Genomic DNA, 21,423 nt, shown 5'->3' with positions numbered 1-21,423 from the left:
CCGCTGAACAAAAGGAGTGCCGTGAGGGGAAAGGCCAAGTCCTGTTGGATAATGCAGTGCTTCCCCAGAGCGAAAACTTGCAGGTGATGGAATAATCTCCCGTAAGCCTTCGGTGGAAGAAAGTCGTATTTCTGCAGTTAATTAAAAGTTGGCTGAACAAAGCACAATAAAGCATATTATAGAGAACAACTTGCGAACTGCCCTAGGTGGCTTAGCGTGTATTTTCTGTCTCTGGCACCGAGGGAAGAATGAAATATGCACAAACCCTGCGGCAATTTGACACGGGGAAAAAAAACAGGGGCGGAAAAACTGGGTAAAGATCCAGGTGCAATAATTTAGTCGTGAGTAAGGGCTCCTGCAGTAACTGAGATTCATCCCTTCACCGTAATTACATCCTCCCCAGCACGTGTGTCTGCTGATGTGGTTATTTGGAGGGTAGGCAATGGGGTCACCCATCAGGCTGTCCCCAAATACCCTCCTGGCCTGGGCAGGGCAGGTCAAGGCTCGTGAATCCGGGCTGAATCTTAAAGGATGAAATCGCTTCATGCAATATGCTCTCAAACTGCAGTACCTGCTTCTCCCAGGAACATTTTCAAGGCTTTATGAGATGGGAAACTTGTCAAACACGTCACAACAATTAGCCCACGGACCGGTGCCATTAGGGTACAGCGTAGGAGAAAAGATGAGGGTGGACATCTTGTCTGAGCCTGGGCTGCAGGTTGTGGAGATTTAAACAATTAAATGTGAAATGCAGTCTTGAACAAGTGCCCAACCAATTAGTATGGTGGGCAGGGAGCAACATAAAAAGAGATGACAAAAAACAAGCTAAGACTGCTTTGAGTCCCGTAGAATTATGCGTACGGGGTTGGGAGGATATTAAACAAAGTGTCACCACCCTGAAGTTAAATGGGATTGAGCTGGCAGCCCCTGAAGAGCCTCGGTTTGTTCCCCTGGGATGTGGGTCCTGCTCGCAGCGGTGGCACGGGGTGAGATTTTAATGGGGACAGAGGGTGATGGAGCCGGGTGATGGGAGAGACTGGTCTGAGGTTTTCAGGTCGCCTAGCAGGAAATAAAGAGGCCAAAATGAAATGATGTTCCACTCGAAAACAGTGAGGGAGATTTAGATTTAGGGAGAAAGAACAGTTTTGTATTCCCGATTTGTTGATGCGTTGTTTTTCTTTTCTTTCTTTTTTTAATAGGATTTTTACACCAGTTGACTTTCCTTTAATATGGCCCAAAAGGCAAAAGGCAGCCGACTTAGAGCAGTTACAGCCCTAGCAGGGCAAACGAGGTGAATTGGAAAAGGCCTTGCTGGGCATCCTTTAGATGCATTTGTCTCTAGCTGCAGGGGGATGGAAACCCTGCCTACCGCACGGCTCAGCACCCGGTCCTATAATTGGCCCGAATCAGACACTAAAAGCTGTTCGCCTGCAGGGGTCCAAACATCACATCCCATCCGAAGGGCTGATGCTAATGAGTTAGCGGCCGTGCTGCTGCTGCTGCTGGCTGGCCTCATCGGTTAAGCTTGGGTTTGGTTTGAGAACGGTTAATTTCAGCTTATTTCTGGATTTAATTTTTTCGATTTATTTCTAAATAACAGTTTATTCCCGAGATATTCCCAGAGGGAAGGTCCTAAACCGTTAAAAAATTAAACTAAATGGAGTTGTTGTAAACTTAACTTCTTTCTCTGACATTAATCACAAAATGAAGAGCAATCTCACTCGGTATTACTGGCAAATCATCTTTTTTAATGTGTGTATTGTCACTTTTTAGCTGTGTGAGTGTGCTGTACGACGACTGAAGTCCCTGCCCAGGCATTGCTGGGCTGGAGCCTATGGAAACAGACAACTAGAAAGAGTTTTCCCTGCAGCGAGTTGATTTCTTTTGAAAGCAGAGCTTAAGTCCTGCTACCATCATTCAAAATTGCACGAGCACGGGCTATATTTTAAGGGCAGAACCGATCTCTATTTTTACATCTATCCTTAGGAGAGAAATACGTATCGTGGCATGCGAGCTGGGTGCGTTTCGCGTTGCGAAATAATTGAACAGCAAGAGAAAGGCGGCCACCTGAGATCACGTTTTCGCTTCCAGACTCCTTGAAAATGGGTAACGGGCTAAATTTGAAGCCTGCTGTAAACCTTCAACTTCCAAAGCGCCAGTTTCTGGTGGTTTTCAGCCAAGGTTTGAAGGCGATGTGGATGCTTCCATCACTGCAAGGTTTCTGCCTCCCCCTGGGATCGGGGGGTAGACGCGTTTTCAGAGGAGCCTCAACTTTCGCGTTGCACAAACAAAACCTTCCCGGGGATGATTTATTTTCATTTGTTATTGATGACCTTTTCATCTGCCTTCCTGGCTCCGCTTCAATTTGCTGCTCGTGGGCTGTCAGAGCATCAATAATTTGCCAGGAAAGAACAAAAAAAAAAACACAACAAACAATGCAAGCCGAGCTAGATCACTGCATATATTTTTAAATGATATCATTGCCGTAGCAGTTTTGTAGCTATGCTTGGAATGACACATTCATTATAACCCCCCCTATTTACTGTTGTGCACCAAAATTAGTTTGGGGCTGAATTTTCCCTTGTCTAGCTCCAGCCTGGAGAAATGAATTATGTTCAATTGGAAGTGACAACAAAATGGCTGTATCCCGAAGTGAAGAAAGCAGTTCTGTATATAGAAACAAAATTAAGGGCTTTTTTTCTTTTTTTTTTTTTTTTTCGAATGACATTGAAAGAACAAGTTTACTTTTTAATTTCGAGCTGGACGTACATTAAGCTTTGAGTGAAGACCGTCGTAATTATTCTTGCAGGTGTTAATCAGGATGCCACCGGGATCTGTCCAAGCGGGTATTAACGAGCTGTCCTTCTCCCCCGGGGGGCCAAAGTGCAACGTTCCCTCCTCGTTCGGCCCGACGCTATCATTTTCAATAATTACCTTTTGGCAATTAGAAAATAGCAGGCCGAGCACGAAAAGCTAATTACGGCCGGAGACCGGGAGTCTGATTTCGTAGGGCTGTAAACAAAAAGCGCCTTGCTCCCAAGGACCCGAGCGAGGTCTGCTCCTCAGGGCGGCTGTTGAGGACTGAGATTTTTCTGCTGAAGCCAAAACATCATCGCCAGGGGCTCCTGGTGATGGGGCAGGACTGCCCTTGGCCTCATTTACATCGCAGGATGTGTTCGGCCCTCGTCTTGAAGGCAAAACCCTTTTTGTTTTTTAATGCAGGTAGTTGTGCCGCCTACCTTTTGCTTTCCAGATCAGGCTGAGACAGTCAAGCAAAAGATAGAAATTGATTCGTAAAGTCAAAAAGCTCCTCGAGCTTTTGTCCTGGTGGAATAATAGCTAGGGAGCCCAGGCTCTTCCCATGGAGAAAATTCCACTTTTTCCCTCTTTTTCACCCTCTTTCACCCCTCTGTTGAACACGTGCTGTCCGTGAGCCCTTGGTGCTTCGTGCAGGGCACTTGGCAAGTGGCCACGTGGGGTCTTCCATGTCACCTACACCTTTGAAGGACACATCTAGAGGGCTTCTCTAGGAGATGCCCACAAGCAGAGGCCACTCCGGACCTATCCTTGTGGCCTCACAAAGAGGAAACACGTCCTTAACGTGACCCTTTTCATTTTCCTTTGCTGCAGGAAACGTGCGACCCACAGCGCCAGCAAAAGGAAGGGCAGCCAGAAGGACCTGAGGCCCCCGGATCTGTGGATCCACCACGAGGAGATGGAGATGAAGAACATGGAGAAGCCGACGGGCTCCGACCCCGCGGGGAGGGACTCACCCATGCAGAGCTGCCAGGACATCACCCCCGTCAGCCACAGCCAGTCCGAAACGCAGCTGGGCACCAAGAGCACCCCACAGCCCGGTGAGGAGCACCCACACGAATACACTGATTTTCACTCGCTTTCTAGATTTGGGGCATTTACATTCCACATATTCCCATTTTTTTCTCCCTTTCTGGCGCTATAAATCATTTCACTGTTGCTTTAGTAGCTGAGGATGCTTTTGTAAGAAATCAGACAATGAGAAACCTGATAGAGGCTGTGAAAAATTCTTTTCACGGATGATGTTTGCGGAAAACCTGTCTTTTTTATATATTTCTACACATTTTCTTTTATTTTTTTAAATCCCGAAACTCAACTGGAAGCCAGCTGTAGTTCAGTTCGGATTCCAGGAAACACAGGGGGGGAAAAAGGGAAGGAGAAAAAGAAATGAAAACTGAAGCAGAGGGAGAACGCGATCACGGAGAAGGTCAGCAACAGCCCCAGGAGGAGAGCTTGGGGCAGCAAGGCTGAGAAAGCTTCCAGATGTGAGGAAGGACATTCTCGAAGAAATAAGCGGTTTCGGTGAAGTTTCCCCCTCCTGTTTTTTAACCTCAGCGCACACCCCACATCACAGATTTGGCTTCAGCTGATAACATTTCTTCCGCCGTAATAAATAGGAAGTCTGGGGAGAGGCAGGTGGTGCGTACAGGCAGGGGCGGAGGGCAAAGCACGGCAAGTTGGAAAACATCAACATATTTCTCTTGAGTTCATCGTGAACGCATCGCTCGTGGGCGACGGAGCGCAATAATGCCACGGTATCTGTTGGGGCTGTAAATAACGAAGGTGACTTTTTCAGCTGCTTCTGATTTTTTTCTCTTTTTTTTTCTAGTCTGGAAAGGAAGGAAAAGTTTAAAAAAAAAGAGTTTTCATGTTGCTTAATGGATCTAATTATTATTATTATTATTTTTTTTTGATATTCTGCTCGGGGCTGATAGCTTTCTGTTTATCAAGATAATTGGGACGATGATTTGTATTATTTTTAATGTAGAGGGCCTTGTTATGTCAGATGCTGTAAAAACATAACCAGAAGTTTCTCTCTGCCTAGCCAGACACTGCTGTTGATCAGGAGACCTGATCCAGGGCCCAGAAAGATCAATTTGAGAGCGCCGTTGACTTAAAATCGAGTGGTAGGAAGTCAGCACGGCGTATGAGCAAGTTAATGACAAAGGCCAGGCGAGATATTTTACGTGTGAACACCTTGGCCCATAAATAAACGTTTTTATGTCTCTTCTCAAAGTGTACCACACAGCTCAGCAATGCAGTCCCTGGCTTTTCACTAGCAATTAGGTCCCCTAATGGCCATGGAGAGCAGATTCAGCATTGCAGGCCTGAAATTTAGAGAAAAGTCATCAGGGAAAAAAAAAATAATAATAATAATAATCTTTTTGTGCAGATCTTTTTTGTGTTTGTTTGTTTCTTTTTAGACGGGATGTGTTTTTACTTGGGAACATCAGCAGCGAGTAGTCGGAGCGGGTATTAAGCTTCCCGGCGTGACAGTAATAAATGGATTTCGCCCATGGTTTATTAAAATTGCAGAAGTGGAATCAGAGAATCACAGAACATTAAGTAACATTAATATGAGGCTCATGTGAGACAAGGTAGGAAGGGAGAAATGCAGCTTTTATTTCGCTGCAAATTACTCCTCTGAACATCCAGCTCCCAGCGCATTTTCCTCCTGACAAGTATATTCTCGAGAATCGTTGGGCGCCTCGAGTAGCCCGTATTAATGGGACTAAATTAGAGCATCCATATTTCAACGCGTAAACAGAGTGTCTGAGTGACACGGGCACGCTGAGCCGCCTCTGAATTAGATGAGACGTAGGCAGAGGTGCCCCACGAGGCAGCGTGTCTCAGCTCGCTGAGCTAGATAGATGCGCTGGCTGCTCCTGGATCACAGGCACAATATTCACCTCGTTTGCCCTGACAGCTCCGTGTCATCATCGCCTGGACTCCAGCAACCATGGCAAGGAAAAACTCTGCCTGGATCTTGCTGTGGGAGGAGAAATCGAGAGGCTGGAAGAGCCACCACACGTCCCAGGGTCTGGAGTATGGGCAATCAGCACGTGGGGCTCGGTGGCACGTCACAGCAGACGTCGTTTTCATCCTTTAGATGTGTTTCAAGGACCAATTCGTGGCCGCCTGGATTTGTACATCCCTGATTTATCGTATCCTACTTCTCTATTTCAGGTCTTGAGACTTGAATTTGAAGCTAAGTTTGTAACAGGGAAGTTGCAAGAAAAATACCGCGTTTTTTTTTTTTTTTTTTTATGAAGCGATCGTGGATAATTTCCAAAGCAAAAGAAAATTAAATCGTGGCGGGGCTGGGAAAGGAGCAACGATATCTTAATTCTTTGACAGCAAACTGCAACCAACAATTTTATTCAGAAAAAGGCAGCCCAAATACTCCGCGTGGCTCTTCGCAGGTGGCGATATTTTAACGATTGGCTGAAATAACAGAATCCTAAAAAAAAACCATCCAGTGATCTCACTGCTGGGAAGGAGGTGAAGACATTCGTTTGTCAGATTTTCAACTAAGCTTTTGTGTGTGTTTTTTTTTTTTCCCCAGCTGCTGAGACAGAAGATGTTGGCAGCAGCATGTCCACCTTAGAGCGCTCGCTCGCCGCCCGCAGAGCCACCCGTGCCAAGCTCATGATCCCGATGGATTCCCAACCCACCAACCCTCGTGAGTACCAGCACCTTCCCCTCACCCCTTTCTGCATATTTGGGCCCTGCTCACCCATCCGAACATCTCCTGCGAGCTGCTGGCTATGATCTAGCTACTCCTTGCAAGTAAAATGGCAGTAACCACGTTTCCTCCATCTCCAAAAATAAAAATCTTGGCAAAACTCTGGAGGAAAGTCAGAAATCAGGCATCTGCTCGACTCAGCGCTGGCTAAGCCTGAAGAATCCTTGTTTCTATTTTTACCGGGTGGCTAGCGGTGGATAAATCCCTCTGCCTGCCTTGAAAAGAAATAGGAGCAAGAGTTCAAGCTGGCAGAGCAGAAGGCTTTGCAATGCACTGATGCAAAGTGTGATATTATTATCCGTACTTTGAAGCAGCTGGACATTAGCACAGTTGCTCTGATATTTCCTTTTGTCTCTCGGAGCTGGCCACAACACCATATGCTTTTTCTCACTCTCTTATAAAGCAGAATTTTTAAGAGGCATTAACTTCTGGTGACCGCAGCATTGAATGAACATCAGAGATCAAATTAATTTTTTTTTTCAAAGCAACAAAGTACATGAGAGAGGCAGGAAGGCTGGAGAGCACTAAAAAGCTTGTCCAAGCAGAACTTATTAAAATTTCCAAAGTGAAGTTTTTGCTTTACTTCTCTGGTGGCAGGTATCTCCCAGGTTTTAGCAAGAAGTTCTACCTTTGACCTCCGAAAAGACATCCAAATAAAAATATCTGGAAATTGGCGTATCTGGGTTAATAACTGGAGCTGGGAAAAATGACAACGTGTTGCCAGAAATCCATTTAATCACAAAATCTCTTTGTAGCTCCGATGGTTAAATGTAAATGCCTAGCTGCAGGTGCTCAGGAAGAGCCCATCACAAATTATATGTTAAAAAAAAAATAAAAAACACAACAAGGAACACAATGAAGGAGAGGAGAGGGAATAACTTACAATGGCTTTGCTCAGTAAATTATTCAGGGGGAACTGGTAGCAGTTCCTTTAATTTGTGTTCCTTATGGGTGTGATTCGGGTCATGCTGCTAAACCTGGGCCTTGCAGGGATAAATCCTAGGGGTCTGGGGAGAGATTGAATTCACTTCTTCACACCTTGGGCATGACATATTGCCAAACGGCAGCATCTTTGGGGGGTGGAAGAAGGACTGCTGGGCTGGGGGAGAGAGCTCAGCCCCCCCTGGGAAATATTCCCATCTTGTAACCAGCCTAATTCCACAATTAGGCAATTTTCCCTTTTTTTCTTTTCTTCAGTGGGATTCCTCCTAACTTGACCTGGCGTGAAGGAGGGCAGCAATCCAGGAATATGGGTGGATTTAGAGCAGTGCAAAATAAAATCAGAACCACATCAGTCCTAATTATGATGGTCACAGTTAACCAAAAGTCAGGTCAACACCCTCCTGCAGCATTCAGATAAAAGTCCTCTTAAATACATTTCCTTATTTTTTTTTCACTCAAACGATGTTTTCCGAGGAACGTCAACGACAACGTCAGTCGAATCGGCGGCGACAAAATATTATGATTGTTTGCAAATAATTAAACGCCGCTTTCTGAAAGCCTTACTTGTGCATTTGTGCAGGCTGAGTTGTGCTGAATGTGTCTCCTTCCCCAGAAAACGAAACCGAGGCTTTGTCAGATTAGATGCTTTAATTAATTTCTCGCCGTTTGCCTGCCCCTGAAAGAAATTGTCAGCAGCGAGCGATGAAGAAGATTGAGGAAGCGACGGTAAAAAATGGATCCTGTAAAACCTTAAATACCAAATCTGGAAGTATTCACCTGGTTTTGATAATCACTATTTACAGTCTTTGAAAACAAATATCCTCCACAATGGGCCTTTGCTTACCGAGGTGGAAGGAGCCTAAAGCAGATAAATCTGATGAGGCTTTGGTGTGATACCTTTGATGGGTGTAAAGCTGCTGAAATGCAGGCACAAACACCAAAGCTGACGTGTGGAGAGGAAGAACATCAGGGGTGAGGAGCTCTCCAGGCTTCCCACCATCAGTCCTGCCCTGTTTAATGTTTAATTAAGCCCTGGCCAGCACCGCATCGCTCTGCCGTGTTTTGGGGAGAGGATTCTCTTTCCCTCCCTCCCTAAAACCAGAAAAAAAAACCCACAGCGATTCTTTTTTTTTCCAAGAAAACATGAAAATGACGACTCCGTTGCTCTGGCAGCTTCTGGAGAGCTTGAGTGCAATTCTGAATTTCCTACTTTGCCATTTCTGCAAGCTCGTCCTGGGTGCCGTGTCTTTACATGACACAGTACACGGTAAATGTAAATGGTGTTGAGGGAGCTCCTTGATTTGGTCAGGGAAATTCTGTTTCTTATGCCTTAGTACGATCAATATTGAGTGTAACTCCAATTGCTGACAGGCTACGGCGGGACAGATTTGTTGTCAGATCGGCTCAAAATCACACGGATTTATTGAAAATATTTGCTGTTACCTTTCCCCCAGGTTCTTTGCAATGGAGTACAGCAAGGAATAGTAAATAGTAATCCTCTGTTATTTTAAAAAGGAAAGTCCTGGATGGAGCAAGAAGGAATTGCAATGCTGTTCTGAAAGCACTCATTTCATCTTCTTTCTCTTCTTCCCTTTCAGCTGTGGTCAGTGCCATCCCTGTGCCCACCCTGGAAAGCGCCCAGTACCCCGGGATCCTGCCGTCCCCCACCTGCGGATACCCACACCCCCAGTTCACCCTGCGGCCGGTGCCTTTCCCCACCCTGGCTGTGGACAGGACCTTTGGAGCAGGAAGAAGTGAGTTCATTTTGCTTCGTTATCACACTGCTCAGACATAGTTTCCTCTCTGGGTAGGATGGGTGAGGTCTAGGCAATGCAAATCCCACTGTTTCCCTTTTTGGGTTCATCGTGGGAGCTGGGATAAGCTCGGTCTGGTGGCAGCAGTTGGCTGTTGTGACTTAAAATCTGTGCTGAACTCCAACTCCCCTTAAAATGAAACATCATTGCATCTCTGATCCGACCCTGTCCTCTCTGCAGGCCTGTTTCACTCTATTTTAATTGCCTTTGCTTTATTCATAACGATATTCCCAGGCAAACTGAGGCTTCAAGAGCTCTTCTCCATCCCAGGGCAGATCCAGTAGCACCGTGCATTAAAATCATCCCCAGCAGCACTTACACGACCTCTCCACACAGTGTCTTCCCAGGCTTAGCTGCCCTCGCTGCCAGAAACGTTTTCATAATGTCTAACATCCTAAAACGTAAGGCAGCTGGTTCTTGTTTGGATCGTAGCTGGCACAGGGGGAAAAAAAAATAATTTTCTTCCTTTTGCAGCTACCTTTTATGCATTTGAATGCTGTTATCTCGCCTGACATCACTCGTTTCTTCCCGAGACTGAGCTGTATATTCAGATTTGCTCCTGTTTGTTCATATCCTGCCCTCGTGCAGGAATAGATTTGGGGCTTGGGTGTTCCCACATCCCCTTAGCGTGGTCTGGGACCCAGCCTCACCTCCACGAGCTCCTCGCAAGCCTCTCCCGCAGGCGGCAGCCAGCTGGTCTTTGTTCCAACCTCGGCGGCGTGCTCCGGCATACTAATTACAGCTGGAGGGCTCCTGTTCCCTTCTAATTCTCCCTCACCTCGACTGCATACCAAGCCCGAATTATTGACAGATTAATGTCAATCTGCTACGCGTCTTCTTTCGCATCGCACAGAGTCCGTGCTGCCCGTCCGCGGGGGATTCATTTTGAAAGGACTGATTTCCCCTTCTGCTTGCCTGTTGCTTTCAGTCGGTTCAGACAGGTCCTCGGGGAACCGATGATTGAAATCCTAGGATTGTAGGTAAAAAGTGGGTTCAGGTGTCCTGCTCATCACCCCAACATCATTCGCTCTCTCTTCAATGGGCTTGCTGAGATCCCTTCAAAGCCGGTTGGCAATTTCCTCTGGAGGGCCTCACTGCTATAATCAGGTCTTGATTTGCTGCTTAAATCAGCACCAAATCCTCCAGAAATGCAGCGCACAGAAACAAAGGAGATTCAGTTCCTTGCATGATATCCATTAGACGTTGAAAAAAAAAACAAAAAACTACCTGTTGCTTGCCTAATCATGGAGATGGAAGGAAAAAAAAGGAAAAAAAAAATGATTTTTGGGGTCTGTTTCTGAAATGACTTGGAGAAAAATGCTGGAAGTGTGATACACAGCCAGAAAAAGAGCTAGGGAAATCTTACATGTCACAGGGTAAGAAAATGCTGCCTGGGACGTGGCTGCTCGGGGATCAGCTGAGCACCCACTGTTTTTGCACAGCCCCAAAGCCACACGTGTCTGGTGCAGTCAGCTTCTGCCTGAGCCAGCCAGGAGCTTCACACGTCTAAATGAGGATTTTTCAAACCAGAAATGGCCAAAATCCTGCCTGTTCTGCCTGGACACGCATAGGTTTGCCCAAGTCTTTGAGGTGCAGCGTGCCTGGGAGTTGACCAAAAGGTTGCTAATGCACAAAAGTTCAGGCAATTTCCCATTAAATAATTCAAAACTGCTGGACACACACCGCCTTGTTTGGCTAATGGCTGGTTTCAGCTGATCGAGGTCTGGGTAATCAGGCCTGCGTGGCATTTTGAACATTATCAAAGCCCATTAAATGTAAAATGACAATCTGTTATAGCTGTTGCGGTCGTCCTGCTAGCAAAGGCCATTGACTTCCAGAGCTCTCCGATCACAGTGAGTGCCCCCAAATGAAATATTCGCTTCCCTCGCTATGCCTTACACCACGGCACAGCCATGAAGCAGAGGCACATGGAAAATCATGTTTGTTTTCCAGTGACACTACATTCTCGTTGTTTTAATATGATCGAGCGGGGTTTTGGGGGAGAAAATAGCAGTGAAAGAGACTTTTCCATATATTTTCAGAGAGCTTTTTCATTTGTTTTACCCCTCGGTGAAAAACTCGCTCGATGGTTGACCAATTGCATCTGTGTCAGAAAAAAAAAAAAAAAAAACAAACACAAAACACACAAAACCCTCTGCAATAATTCCCTGCCTGTGGTCCTCCATGGCCAAGCACCCTATTGATCAAGACGTAGCACTTGCTGAATAAATCATGTGCAAGGCCATTAGCAGAGGTGTTGCTTTGCATCCTGCCATGCTTGAACACCCTTTTTTGGAAGGCTTTTTTCTGGTTTCGAAGGCTTCATCTCGTTGACCTGAAGATGCAAGTGCCGCAACTTATCTTCGGGATAAATTTTCTGCCGGAGAGGGAAGTAAATAAAACGAAAAGGAGAGTCAGGCCCCAGCCAGAGCCAGCCTTGAGTAATAGCTGGCTTGCCTGCTTGATGACAGCTGATGACACTGCCAGCCATAACATGCAATTGCTAAATATAACATAAAAAATGGCTGAGCCATAATAAAGTGACTGTTGTCTGTTCAGCAGTCCTTCCCGTGGCTTGTCTTCTCCTCCAGACTCCTCCAGAGTTCTCTGCTTGCAATTTAAATAAATTATATATAAAAAAAAAAGTCTTCTCGAGCATGAAACACCTTCATTAGACCACTTACCTTCAGTATTTAAGACCCAGCTCTAGCCTCTAATTTTAATAGAGTCCTCTCACCTTGGTCTTCGGTAATAGCTAGAGAATAGCATGACATTTTTGTGTCGCAGGTTATGTAGGTCTCCAGATTTTACAGCTAAATCTGTAGGATAAAATATACCCAGACTGTAAGCGGGATGTCTACCGGGATAAATACCCAGGGAGAGTTTTTGGTGGTGAGTAGCAGTAAGGATCTATTTTCCCTCATCTCTTCAAGCAGGTCGAGAGCTTCCCCAAAGATCTGTTCTTAAAGGCTGAGGTGAAAAGTGCTGGGCTCCACGGGGTAGCTCCGACTTTGACAAACATCTGGAAGGACATTTTGAGGCTACGAACAACGACAAAAGGCTTTGTTTTCACTTCAGGCAAAGGATTTGCTCCAGAAAGTGTTGTGAGCTGGGGTGGATACCTCCGTGAGTCTCGCTTGCATCTTCCTTGAGTGGGAAAAGGGAGAGAAGAGCATCACGGCCATGGTAGCCTCAGCACCAGGACGTTTTGACGTCTTCTTGAATGTGTGGGCAGTGAGCAAGGGTGGAACGGGTTAAACCGACATTCCTGCCCTGCCCTGCTGCAAGTTATCCTTAAATCTCTGGCTGCTTTATGGGGAATGTTTGCCCTCCGAGAAGAAAACAGCGAGAGGTCTGCCGGGCAAGGAAGGAAAGCGAAGCAGAGCTAGGTAATGGCTTCATTATGCAAAAAGCCTTGAAGGTGGAAAGAAGGAAAATGAACCACCGTCGGCCAAACTTTCACAAAGTGTAGATGATTTTGACCTTGGTCTGATCCTGCAATCGGTTTGCTTTCTGTGGGGTTCGATATCGCCGGGGCTGTCTGCGCGATTGCCATAGGAACAGGCAGCAGGGCCGTGGAAAAAGAGGAAAAATCCTCATTTTCATTTCTCAAAACTGCTTTGCCACTTAGTAGGTAGTAATTACTTATATACTTTGACATTAATTATTATAAAACTGCCTCGAGATTTGACTTGGCTGTGTAATTGCATGTTATTTACACAACGAGCTCTGGTTGTTGCAGCAGGCTCTGAAAGAACCCCGATCCTCTGGAGTATTTCGGGTCCCGGTGTAATAACTAATTCGGCTATCTGTGAGTCAAGAAGGTTGTTTTCTTCGCGAAAAGGTTGAGCTTTTCTTAGATTCCTGTTTCCTGACACAAGCTGCAGGATTAAGTGGGGTGCTGTGAGCCATCCAGGTACTGTGGAGACGTCGGACAAAGCCACAACACGTTCAAATTAAACACGGTCCTGCTGTGATCGTGCTCTTCACTAAACAATTTGCTCCCTTCCCGTTCTGCTTGTAAATAATGGCAGGGCTTGCAGATGCTCTGGCCAAGAGGAAACATTTTTTTTCAATCCTTCTCCTTGGGGCACAAGAAGGAGAGTGGGGTAAGAGCTTGGGAAGGGTCCGAAAAAGAGAAAATGAGAAAAGTTGAGGCTGAAAGCCTCTTTTCAGACACTCCGCAGAAAATCGGGAGGCTGGGCTTGATATTAGAAGGTCGACGTGGCACATTGAAACCTCTGAAGAATTGATTTTGAATCTAGGCTGATAAAACAGCAACCTGGGGCTTTGGCACACTAAACATTACAGCTGTCTCAAGGAAAAACAACATTGGTTATGTGGAAATTAATTAAGTCCTTTCTTTGAGTCTATCTTCCCTCCACTATGACTGGAGCTGCACTGTCATGCTGAACGTAATGAGTCTCCACAGTCATAGCTTGTTTCCATCTCCACATGATAGATTTACGTTTTTATTGGTTTTTAATACTTAAAAGCGCATGGAGGGGAAAGGGAGAAGGAGATGAAAACACCACGCTTGTTGTTGGTTGTTTTTTTTTTAAAGGAAGATATATTTTGCTTTAAATGGCACCTGGCCGCTCTGAGGAACATCTGGTTTTTTAATTCAGCTGCCAATAACTTGGGATGAAAATGTTTACGCGTTTCTTGCCGCTCGGCGGAGGGCGGAGGGCGACGCCGTACCTTCTGCTGCAAATGACCGTAAAAGTAGGAAACGCTACCTAAAAAATACTTCAATAACTGTTGTTTTTTTTTTTGTTTTGTTTTTTCTTAACCGATGCAGCTGTAAACGAAGGACCAGCCCCGCAGCAACCCTCCTTGCTACCACCGACGCAGCCTGAGCACTCCAGCAACGAGGACGCCCCGAGCAGGACCATCCCCACCGCCTGCGTGCGCCCCACGCACCCGCTCCGCAGCTTCGCCAACCCCTTGCTACCTCCGCCCATGAGTGCAATAGAACCGAAAGTCCCTTACACGCCGCTTCTGTCTCAAACAGGTAAGGGGCTGGGCTCTGCTCCCACTTGCTTTCAATTCAGGACCGAAAAAAAAAAGCAGCACGAAGCTGTCCCATACCTGGAAGAAATGCTTACAGGGTGGAAAATGAATATATACACGTTTTTTATGATAATAATCCAATAACTCATTCTGACGACCTGGAATAAAAATTCAGGACGAGGCAATAGCTCAAAAATCAGAGCTAACAAGCAAGTGATAAAAATGAATTAAATGAGATGCCAGATTAATCATTCGGTCTTGTTTCCAGTCTCCTGTTGTGCTACAGTGACTTGAACCAATGCCAACTGCTTGAGTTGTTCCGAGGCTCGCCTTTTTGATAATGAAAGGACTATTTATGTATGCTGGGAAGGGACTGACTGCAATCCTCTCCAGTGTGCAAACCACTCAAAAATTAAAAAAAAGAAAAAAAAAAAAAACAAGCATGGAAGGAAGAGAAAGGAAATTATAATTAATAAATAAATAAAAAGCTACTAAAATATTGCCACTTTTGAGTGAAGTTTAGGAAAAGAAAAAAAAAAAATTAAAATTAAGGATTTTCAGACTGGCATCTCATTTTAACTGTTTACCCTCCTCCTTTACCTTGGATGATCTCCAGTTTGGCTCAGACGACCTTTGAGATTTCAGCTTCTCTTTTTTTCCATTCTGACAGTGTTTTCTGAGCGTGGCTTTCTTGCCACACAGCATATGGCAGTTCAGCGTTTGCAACATGCAAGTTACCCCCCAAAAGTCCCTACATTTTTACTGGAAGCACCTGCTATCCATCAGTGAGTAATCCAGTTTCTGACAGCAGGCAGAAGGAGATAAATCCTTACGTGTTGTAGAACTGCTTTTGCCAACTAGAACTGGGAATCATTTTTTATATATAATAGAGTCCATTCATTTTTATGTAGCATTTTCTCTACTTGTCTTACCCCAGCAAAGCACAGGTACCTCCAAAGGATCGTGTTGGACTGGGAGTCAACCCGAGTTTACCTTTGAATCCCGGGAGAGGTAAAAAAAAAAAGATAAATATGGGGCTTGTTACTAATTTTCACAGAGCCCTGTCATCCTGAAAAAGAAAATTGCCTTGGTTTAGGTCAGTAATCACACGTAAGCAGATGCAGGACTTTGTTATTAGGCAAAATTAAGCGCTGAACGTGGCGACGCTTTGCCAGAAAGCCATGAAAAACAAATAGAGCAAATGCTAAAGCAGTGAAATATTCTGTTGTGCTGGCCTCCATCATGCAGATGAAAACAAGTGGCTGGGTTATATATGGCATTAAGACTACTGTATTCACCCTTATAGCAAAATCACAATTTCTAGTGTTTAGATTTGTGTATAACTTTATTTCTGCTCTCCCCCCGGCTATTTTGTGGTGTCGGGGGCTATGTATTTTTCTCTCTGTGTGGCTTCTCTTGCTTTTCCCAATGCACTTGTCCTCATAATCATTAGCCAGACTGATGTTGGCTCCTTTAGCAACTCTTTTTAGAAAAGTTTGCTCGGTGAATGTTGACTTCTGCTGGTGCCCCTGGGCAGTGGGGTGTGCAGAAGTGATGCTGGTCCTCACTCACAACTGGATTGCTCCAGCGGTACCCACTCCTGAATCCCACTGCTCTCAAACTCTTGCTTCTTTTCACTTAAATTGGGAGGTCAGCCACCTTTTAAATTCAGCCGGACAACTGAAAGGAAGTGAAGAGAGAAAGCATTCAAAAAAGATGTCAAAAACCAACGTTTCATTTCACATTCTGTGTATTTGATGCTTCCATTAGCCCGATAGCTCGGCCATATAAATACCATGAAAGGGAAATTCTGCAGATGTTTTGTGACTTTCCAAAGCTCGTGATTAAAGGTTCTTAGCAATTTCCATGTTGGAATAACTCTTCCTTTCTCAACCTGATAGGTAGAATTAATTACGTTCCCCCTACGTTTTTCTTGGCCTCGAGACGTTTTAACACGTCCTGTGTAAATGAAGCAGTCGGGCCATAAGGAATGGATTCATCATGACTTAAATCTATTGAACTACTCTTTGCTTTGCTGTCCTATTTTTTAAATAAGTGTCAATCAGGTGTTGTAGCCCTTCAGACAATATGGAATGAATGGAACAAGCCTGCAGAATTCAGAAGGGGAAAAAAGCAAGAGAGGGCTGCAGAGATTTCCAGCAAAGACTTCAGAAAGCAGGAACCTGAAGTTAAGAGGACCTTTCTCCATCAGTCATGGTGATTTTGGGTTTTGGAAGCGTGAGGCACAAATTTTTGACAGCTGTTGACTGACAAGGTTGAGGGAGGAATATTCAGACGACAGCCCTAGAGCTGGTATCTCTCACCGATCCTCGGGCAATATTAGAGTTGAAATTAGGTTTTGGATCTGGCCCAGGGAATAGATGAGCTCTTTCTTGGCTTTGATTGACCTGCTGCTAAAAGGGGGTATCGCCTCTGATATTTTATCTGTTCAGTATATCTCTATATAATTAGCTGTTAAACTATATCATCTGGTTCATAAAAAAAAAGACATACAGGCATCATTATTCAGTTCTGGGGGATTTGGCCATGAGGGTAGGAATAAATATTAAAAAGGTTGTGCTCCTGGTGTTGAGTCATGGCTTTAGCAAAATCTGAAGCTAAAATTTGCCATTTTTCTTCTTTTTTTCCCCCTAAATTTTTACTTGATCCCCATCAATCTGAACTCTTTGCATTAAGCCCTTCCTATTGATATTTTATAGGAGATCTCACCTTTTCTTCACGGCTTGGTGAGCAGGCACTTGAGGTTCCTAACACTTATTCGGAAGGCGTGAGACTACGTCCGTGATCTTTCCAATCCCCACTGAGGCTGCCCTCACTCCTCGCTGCTAATCATATGCACAGCCATCGAAGGGATTTGACTCAGTCCCCTTTCAGGTTAAATAGAAAATGTTTGATGGAGTGTCGAGCTCATTGCATTATAGATACGACATAAATCCCCCAAATGGACGGGAACGATTTTTATTTTTTTTCCCCACTCACAAATGAAAATTCCTTTTAGGTCTTTCTGATCAGCTGCACTTTAAATGCGCCTGAATGAGGATGTCATTTTTCTTCCCCAGAAGCAAGTGATGGGAAACGCTGCCTGAGAAGTGGTGGTTTTGATATGGTGTCACCGTGCTGTAACTTCAACCTTTTCAAGCTCCTTTGCCTTTTGTGAGACTATAAAAGTGCTTTTTCTTTTTTTTTCTATTGCTACTTCACAAAAAAAAAAAAAGCGTAGCTGGAAATCCAAATTCTCATCTTATCACTTTGTCTTTGCTTCCTTGGGAAAAAAAGAATACAAAATCTTGTGTTCTCAATGTCAGATGTTTGGGGAGGAAAAGTGAAGAGAGGGGGAAAGCCGTGGCGGGCAACATGCCTGTGCAAAAAGCAGAAACTAAATATTGCCTGGACGGTCCTGCAAATCCTTTCCGTGTGCGGGTGAGCAAACAAGATAAAACTGAAGATTTGCAAAGCCCGTTTGGCTAATATTAGGTAACAGTCAAGTAAGTGATGAAATCAAGAGGGAAAAAGGGTATATTTGTATACGAGCAGTGAATCCTGGGCACGATAATCTCACAAAGCAAGTGTTTGGGGCCTCAGTAGATACTGAAGTTACAGTTATCCCTAGAAAAGTGAATATAGGAATAATGCTGATTCAAAATTCCAGATTCAAAAGCAAATCACTCTTTTATTCCTTCAGCCTTTACCTCCCACCCCTTCGATTCTTGAAAGCTTTGTCCTCCGTGTTGTTTTCCATGAAAACAAGCTTTCTCCATTCAAGTGACAAAGAAGTGTCATAAAAGGGTCAGCCCTGTCTATTAGAGGAACCTGGCCCCGGTGCAGTGAAGTTTAATTAGCACAGGGATAACTCCAGCCACCTGAGTTGTCTCATTAAAATTGACAGGGCAACTGGAAGGTGTAAAGTGAAGTCAGGACGGAGGTGCTGGTCTGGGTAAGCGAACTGGTTCCCCTTCGGTAGAAATGACCCATTTCAATGGAACACAGCACTGAATTCCCTAAAAAAAAATAAAATAAATAAATAAATTAATGTAAATCCTAAAAGAATACTTCTTCCAGCCAACAGGTCAGTTTTACCCTAAAAGTTACTTATCCTGTTATTATTTCTAGCAAATAGATTTAAAAAAAAACAACCACGAAGAGCATTTGAGAAGACAAAAGAGCGTTATACCAAATCCCTGCTGTGTTTCCACGTATCCGAGCCGCCTGTGTTGGTTTTGTCTTGAAATGCCCTTTCCACAGTCACAGTTTATGTGCCTGTTTTGAAGCCCTGGCACGTAAAAAGGTGTGAAATTCATCAGTGCTACTTCAAAAACCTCCCCAGTAGGCAGTCCCCGTACTTGCTCGGTACTGTATTTTTGCGAGTGATTAAATGACTCCTTTCTCTTTCTGTGTTTTATTTCTCCTTTCGCTTTATTTCTCCGACTCTCAGAGATTCCTAAATTAAACTTTGTCTCTTTTTAGAACAATTTCCCTTGCGGAATGAGCCGAGCCTCTATTGATTATCACCTCAAAAGTCATTTGCAGAAACTCAATTTCACGATGAAAAATATATTTTTTTTTTCCCCAGCTATAATGTAAAACAGCGAAGGCTTCGTATTTTTCATACGGTTACGTACTCTGTTCTCCTGAGAGGCGCCGTGTTACTTAAATGGGAGCACTCTGTCACGGAGAAACAAGCAAGCCCCGTTATATATATTGGTCTCATCTTTATGTTTCAACTTCTAAGTCATTTAAACTGACACTTTTTTATAGGTGGAAAGGTGCTGGTTAGAAAAAAAAAAAAAAAAAAGTGGTAAAGGTATGAAACGTGGGAGCAAGAAAAGATTATCCTTATTTAATTACATGTCTGACCTTACCCTCCTGATTTCTGATTTTGGACTTTTATGGTCCCGTTGTACAGGACACGTCTTGGCACTCTTCGCTCTCCAAAAATCCTCAGTGCTTACGAAATTAAAGTCCTATCTGCACCCCAATATATATCCAGGATGGACAACAGCAGGGTAGAAAAAGACTATAACAGGATTTGGAGGCTTTGCAAAAGGTATTTAAGCCATCTGTTGAATAGCCCACTGAAAAGTGGCTCCTCCTTATAAATAAAAACATGAGCAGGAGCAGAAAGTTTAGGCAGTCTGGAAACCACTGGCGAACCAAGCTCAGAAAGCTTTCCACGAAATAGGAAATTTCCGCTATGCTCAGGAGTCAGTTTTTGCACACACGCACAAAACCCACACACTTTGGGATTTCCAGTAAGACTCAGAGACCTCGGCCGCCTCCAGGATGCTCAGCCTCGTGGGGCTCCTCTTCTGGAAGATGGAGTTCAGGTGTGCTGGCCGAGAGAGAAACAAAGGCTCGCTGTGATCAAGAGCTGAAAAAGAGGTTTTCGTCTCTCCTTTCCTTTTGGCCACTTTGAAATCCCTGTTGTTGTGCTGGCGGCTGATAAGAGTTTGGCATTTGGGATGGAAGACTCACGAGGACAAAGGGCATTAAGGATTGACAGGAGTGCAGAGCCACACAAAAAGGGGTCAGTGCGCAGAGAAAAATTGCCGTGAGATACCAAAAGAAATCTCTGCTACGCTCCATTTTCAGCTGCCTCTGCAGACCAAGTGATCTTCAGCTGCAGATCTCCAGATCTCAGGCAAAGACCTTGCCTGACCCAAAACACTGTTTGCTTTGCTGAAAAACCTAGAGCAATAAAAACAACCAGTTTGACAACACTTTGTAGGATGGCATTGCTATTTACCTTGTTTCTACCCAAATTTTCTTCTCTCATACCTCTGAAGATCACAGTTGGTTTCTCCGAGGCACTTGCAAGCTTGTGTTGAGAGGCGTGCAGGCTTTTCTCTTCCCTCATTTCCTGCGATCAGAGGCAGCAGAATTTGCAGCAAAGCTTCCCCATTCTTCTCTTTCAGAGAGATGACTCGTTCTCAGATAATTTTAGGCTCCTAATGAATGGGTGGCTGCTCCGTGCCAGCCTTGGAAGCTCACTGTGCAGCCAAAAAAGAGCGAGGGGATCTTCCGAAAGACAATTCATCCAGGCCCCTTGCTGGGGAAGGTCACCAGAGCAGAAGCTTGGCAGAAAGGTCTGTGCAGTTCTCCTTGTGTTATTACAGCTCCAGCTGTATTTCTGACCTTCTATAGTAATAGATATCATAATCACACGCCCATTTTATGTACCAAAACTAAGTTTTGGTACATAAAATATACATAAAATGCATAAACAAGTTTTGCTCCTAAATGAAGATCTTGAGGAACCTCACCAGAAGTCATTTTGAACTCCATCATCTTGAGGAACTCCACCAGCACTCATCTTTAACTCCAACCCTTTTCCATTATGCCCAATTTCTTGCCATTTCTCCATAAAGTAGCTCCTTTCGATTTCTGCATTCATCTTCATTTTCTTAACCTCTCATTGAGGGAATGCCAAGCAGCCCTCCCAAGGTATCGCTATCGAGAGGATGGATGCTCTCTTGGTTTTACTTCATGTCCATCGTCGTACCTCTTGGCCTGACGTGCACAAATAAATAGGTTTAGCAAACCGCCTCTTTTGGGCTGACTCTTCTAATTATGAATTAGAAACACTGCTGTAAAACACTTGCTGGAGAACTTGAACTACCCGGCTCCGCACAAGGCAAATCGTCTCTGCGTCATTTTAGTGACAAACATCACGATTCACCTGTTGCTTTCGCGAGCGAAAGGGCAAAGAGACGCCCAAACTGAACGTATTCATCATTCTTATGGCTTCTCATTAGCAAGATCCAGGAGAGAACATCTGCCTTTGGTGCAGAAAAAGAGGGTCTTTAAGTCCAATTACTGCAAATAATGAGTCGCGTATGAGAAACGTGGCTTTTACTGCAGGATTTACAGGAGTACGATTGAAACGCAGGCTGTGTTTCACTTGAGCTCCTCGCCGTCACAGCAAATATTTGCTTCTCCACGAGCCCATGAAAACCAAGCAGGCTGCGATGGGAAGCATCAGAAAAGTCTATTTATTTATTTATATGTATATAAAGATATATGTATTGGAGGTAAGAGGGCATTAAGAGGGCAAAAAGGACGGGAGATGGATAC

General features: G+C 44.6%; 1 protein-coding gene across 1 annotated transcript in view; it reads left to right on the top strand.

Annotated features, from left to right (window-relative positions):
- The window catches only part of LOC309889411 (netrin receptor DCC-like), a gene marked incomplete at both ends in the record, with an annotated part of 358,394 nt that overhangs the window by 334,759 nt on the left and 2,212 nt on the right, over nt 1-21,423 (top strand). Inside the window, 4 exons of the mRNA XM_082782226.1 lie at nt 3,631-3,857; nt 6,383-6,499; nt 9,103-9,258; nt 14,120-14,332. Coding sequence (XP_082638352.1) covers nt 3,631-3,857; nt 6,383-6,499; nt 9,103-9,258; nt 14,120-14,332 — 713 coding nt within the window. The remainder of the gene's footprint in view (nt 1-3,630; nt 3,858-6,382; nt 6,500-9,102; nt 9,259-14,119; nt 14,333-21,423) is intronic.

Source organism: Aythya marila (assembly GCF_965140915.1).
Source record: "Aythya marila genome assembly, chromosome: W".
In the NCBI taxonomy this organism is placed as follows: domain Eukaryota; kingdom Metazoa; phylum Chordata; class Aves; order Anseriformes; family Anatidae; genus Aythya; species Aythya marila.
The sequence above is the reverse complement of the archived record's forward strand: the minus strand, read 5'-3'. Positions and strand labels throughout refer to the sequence as shown.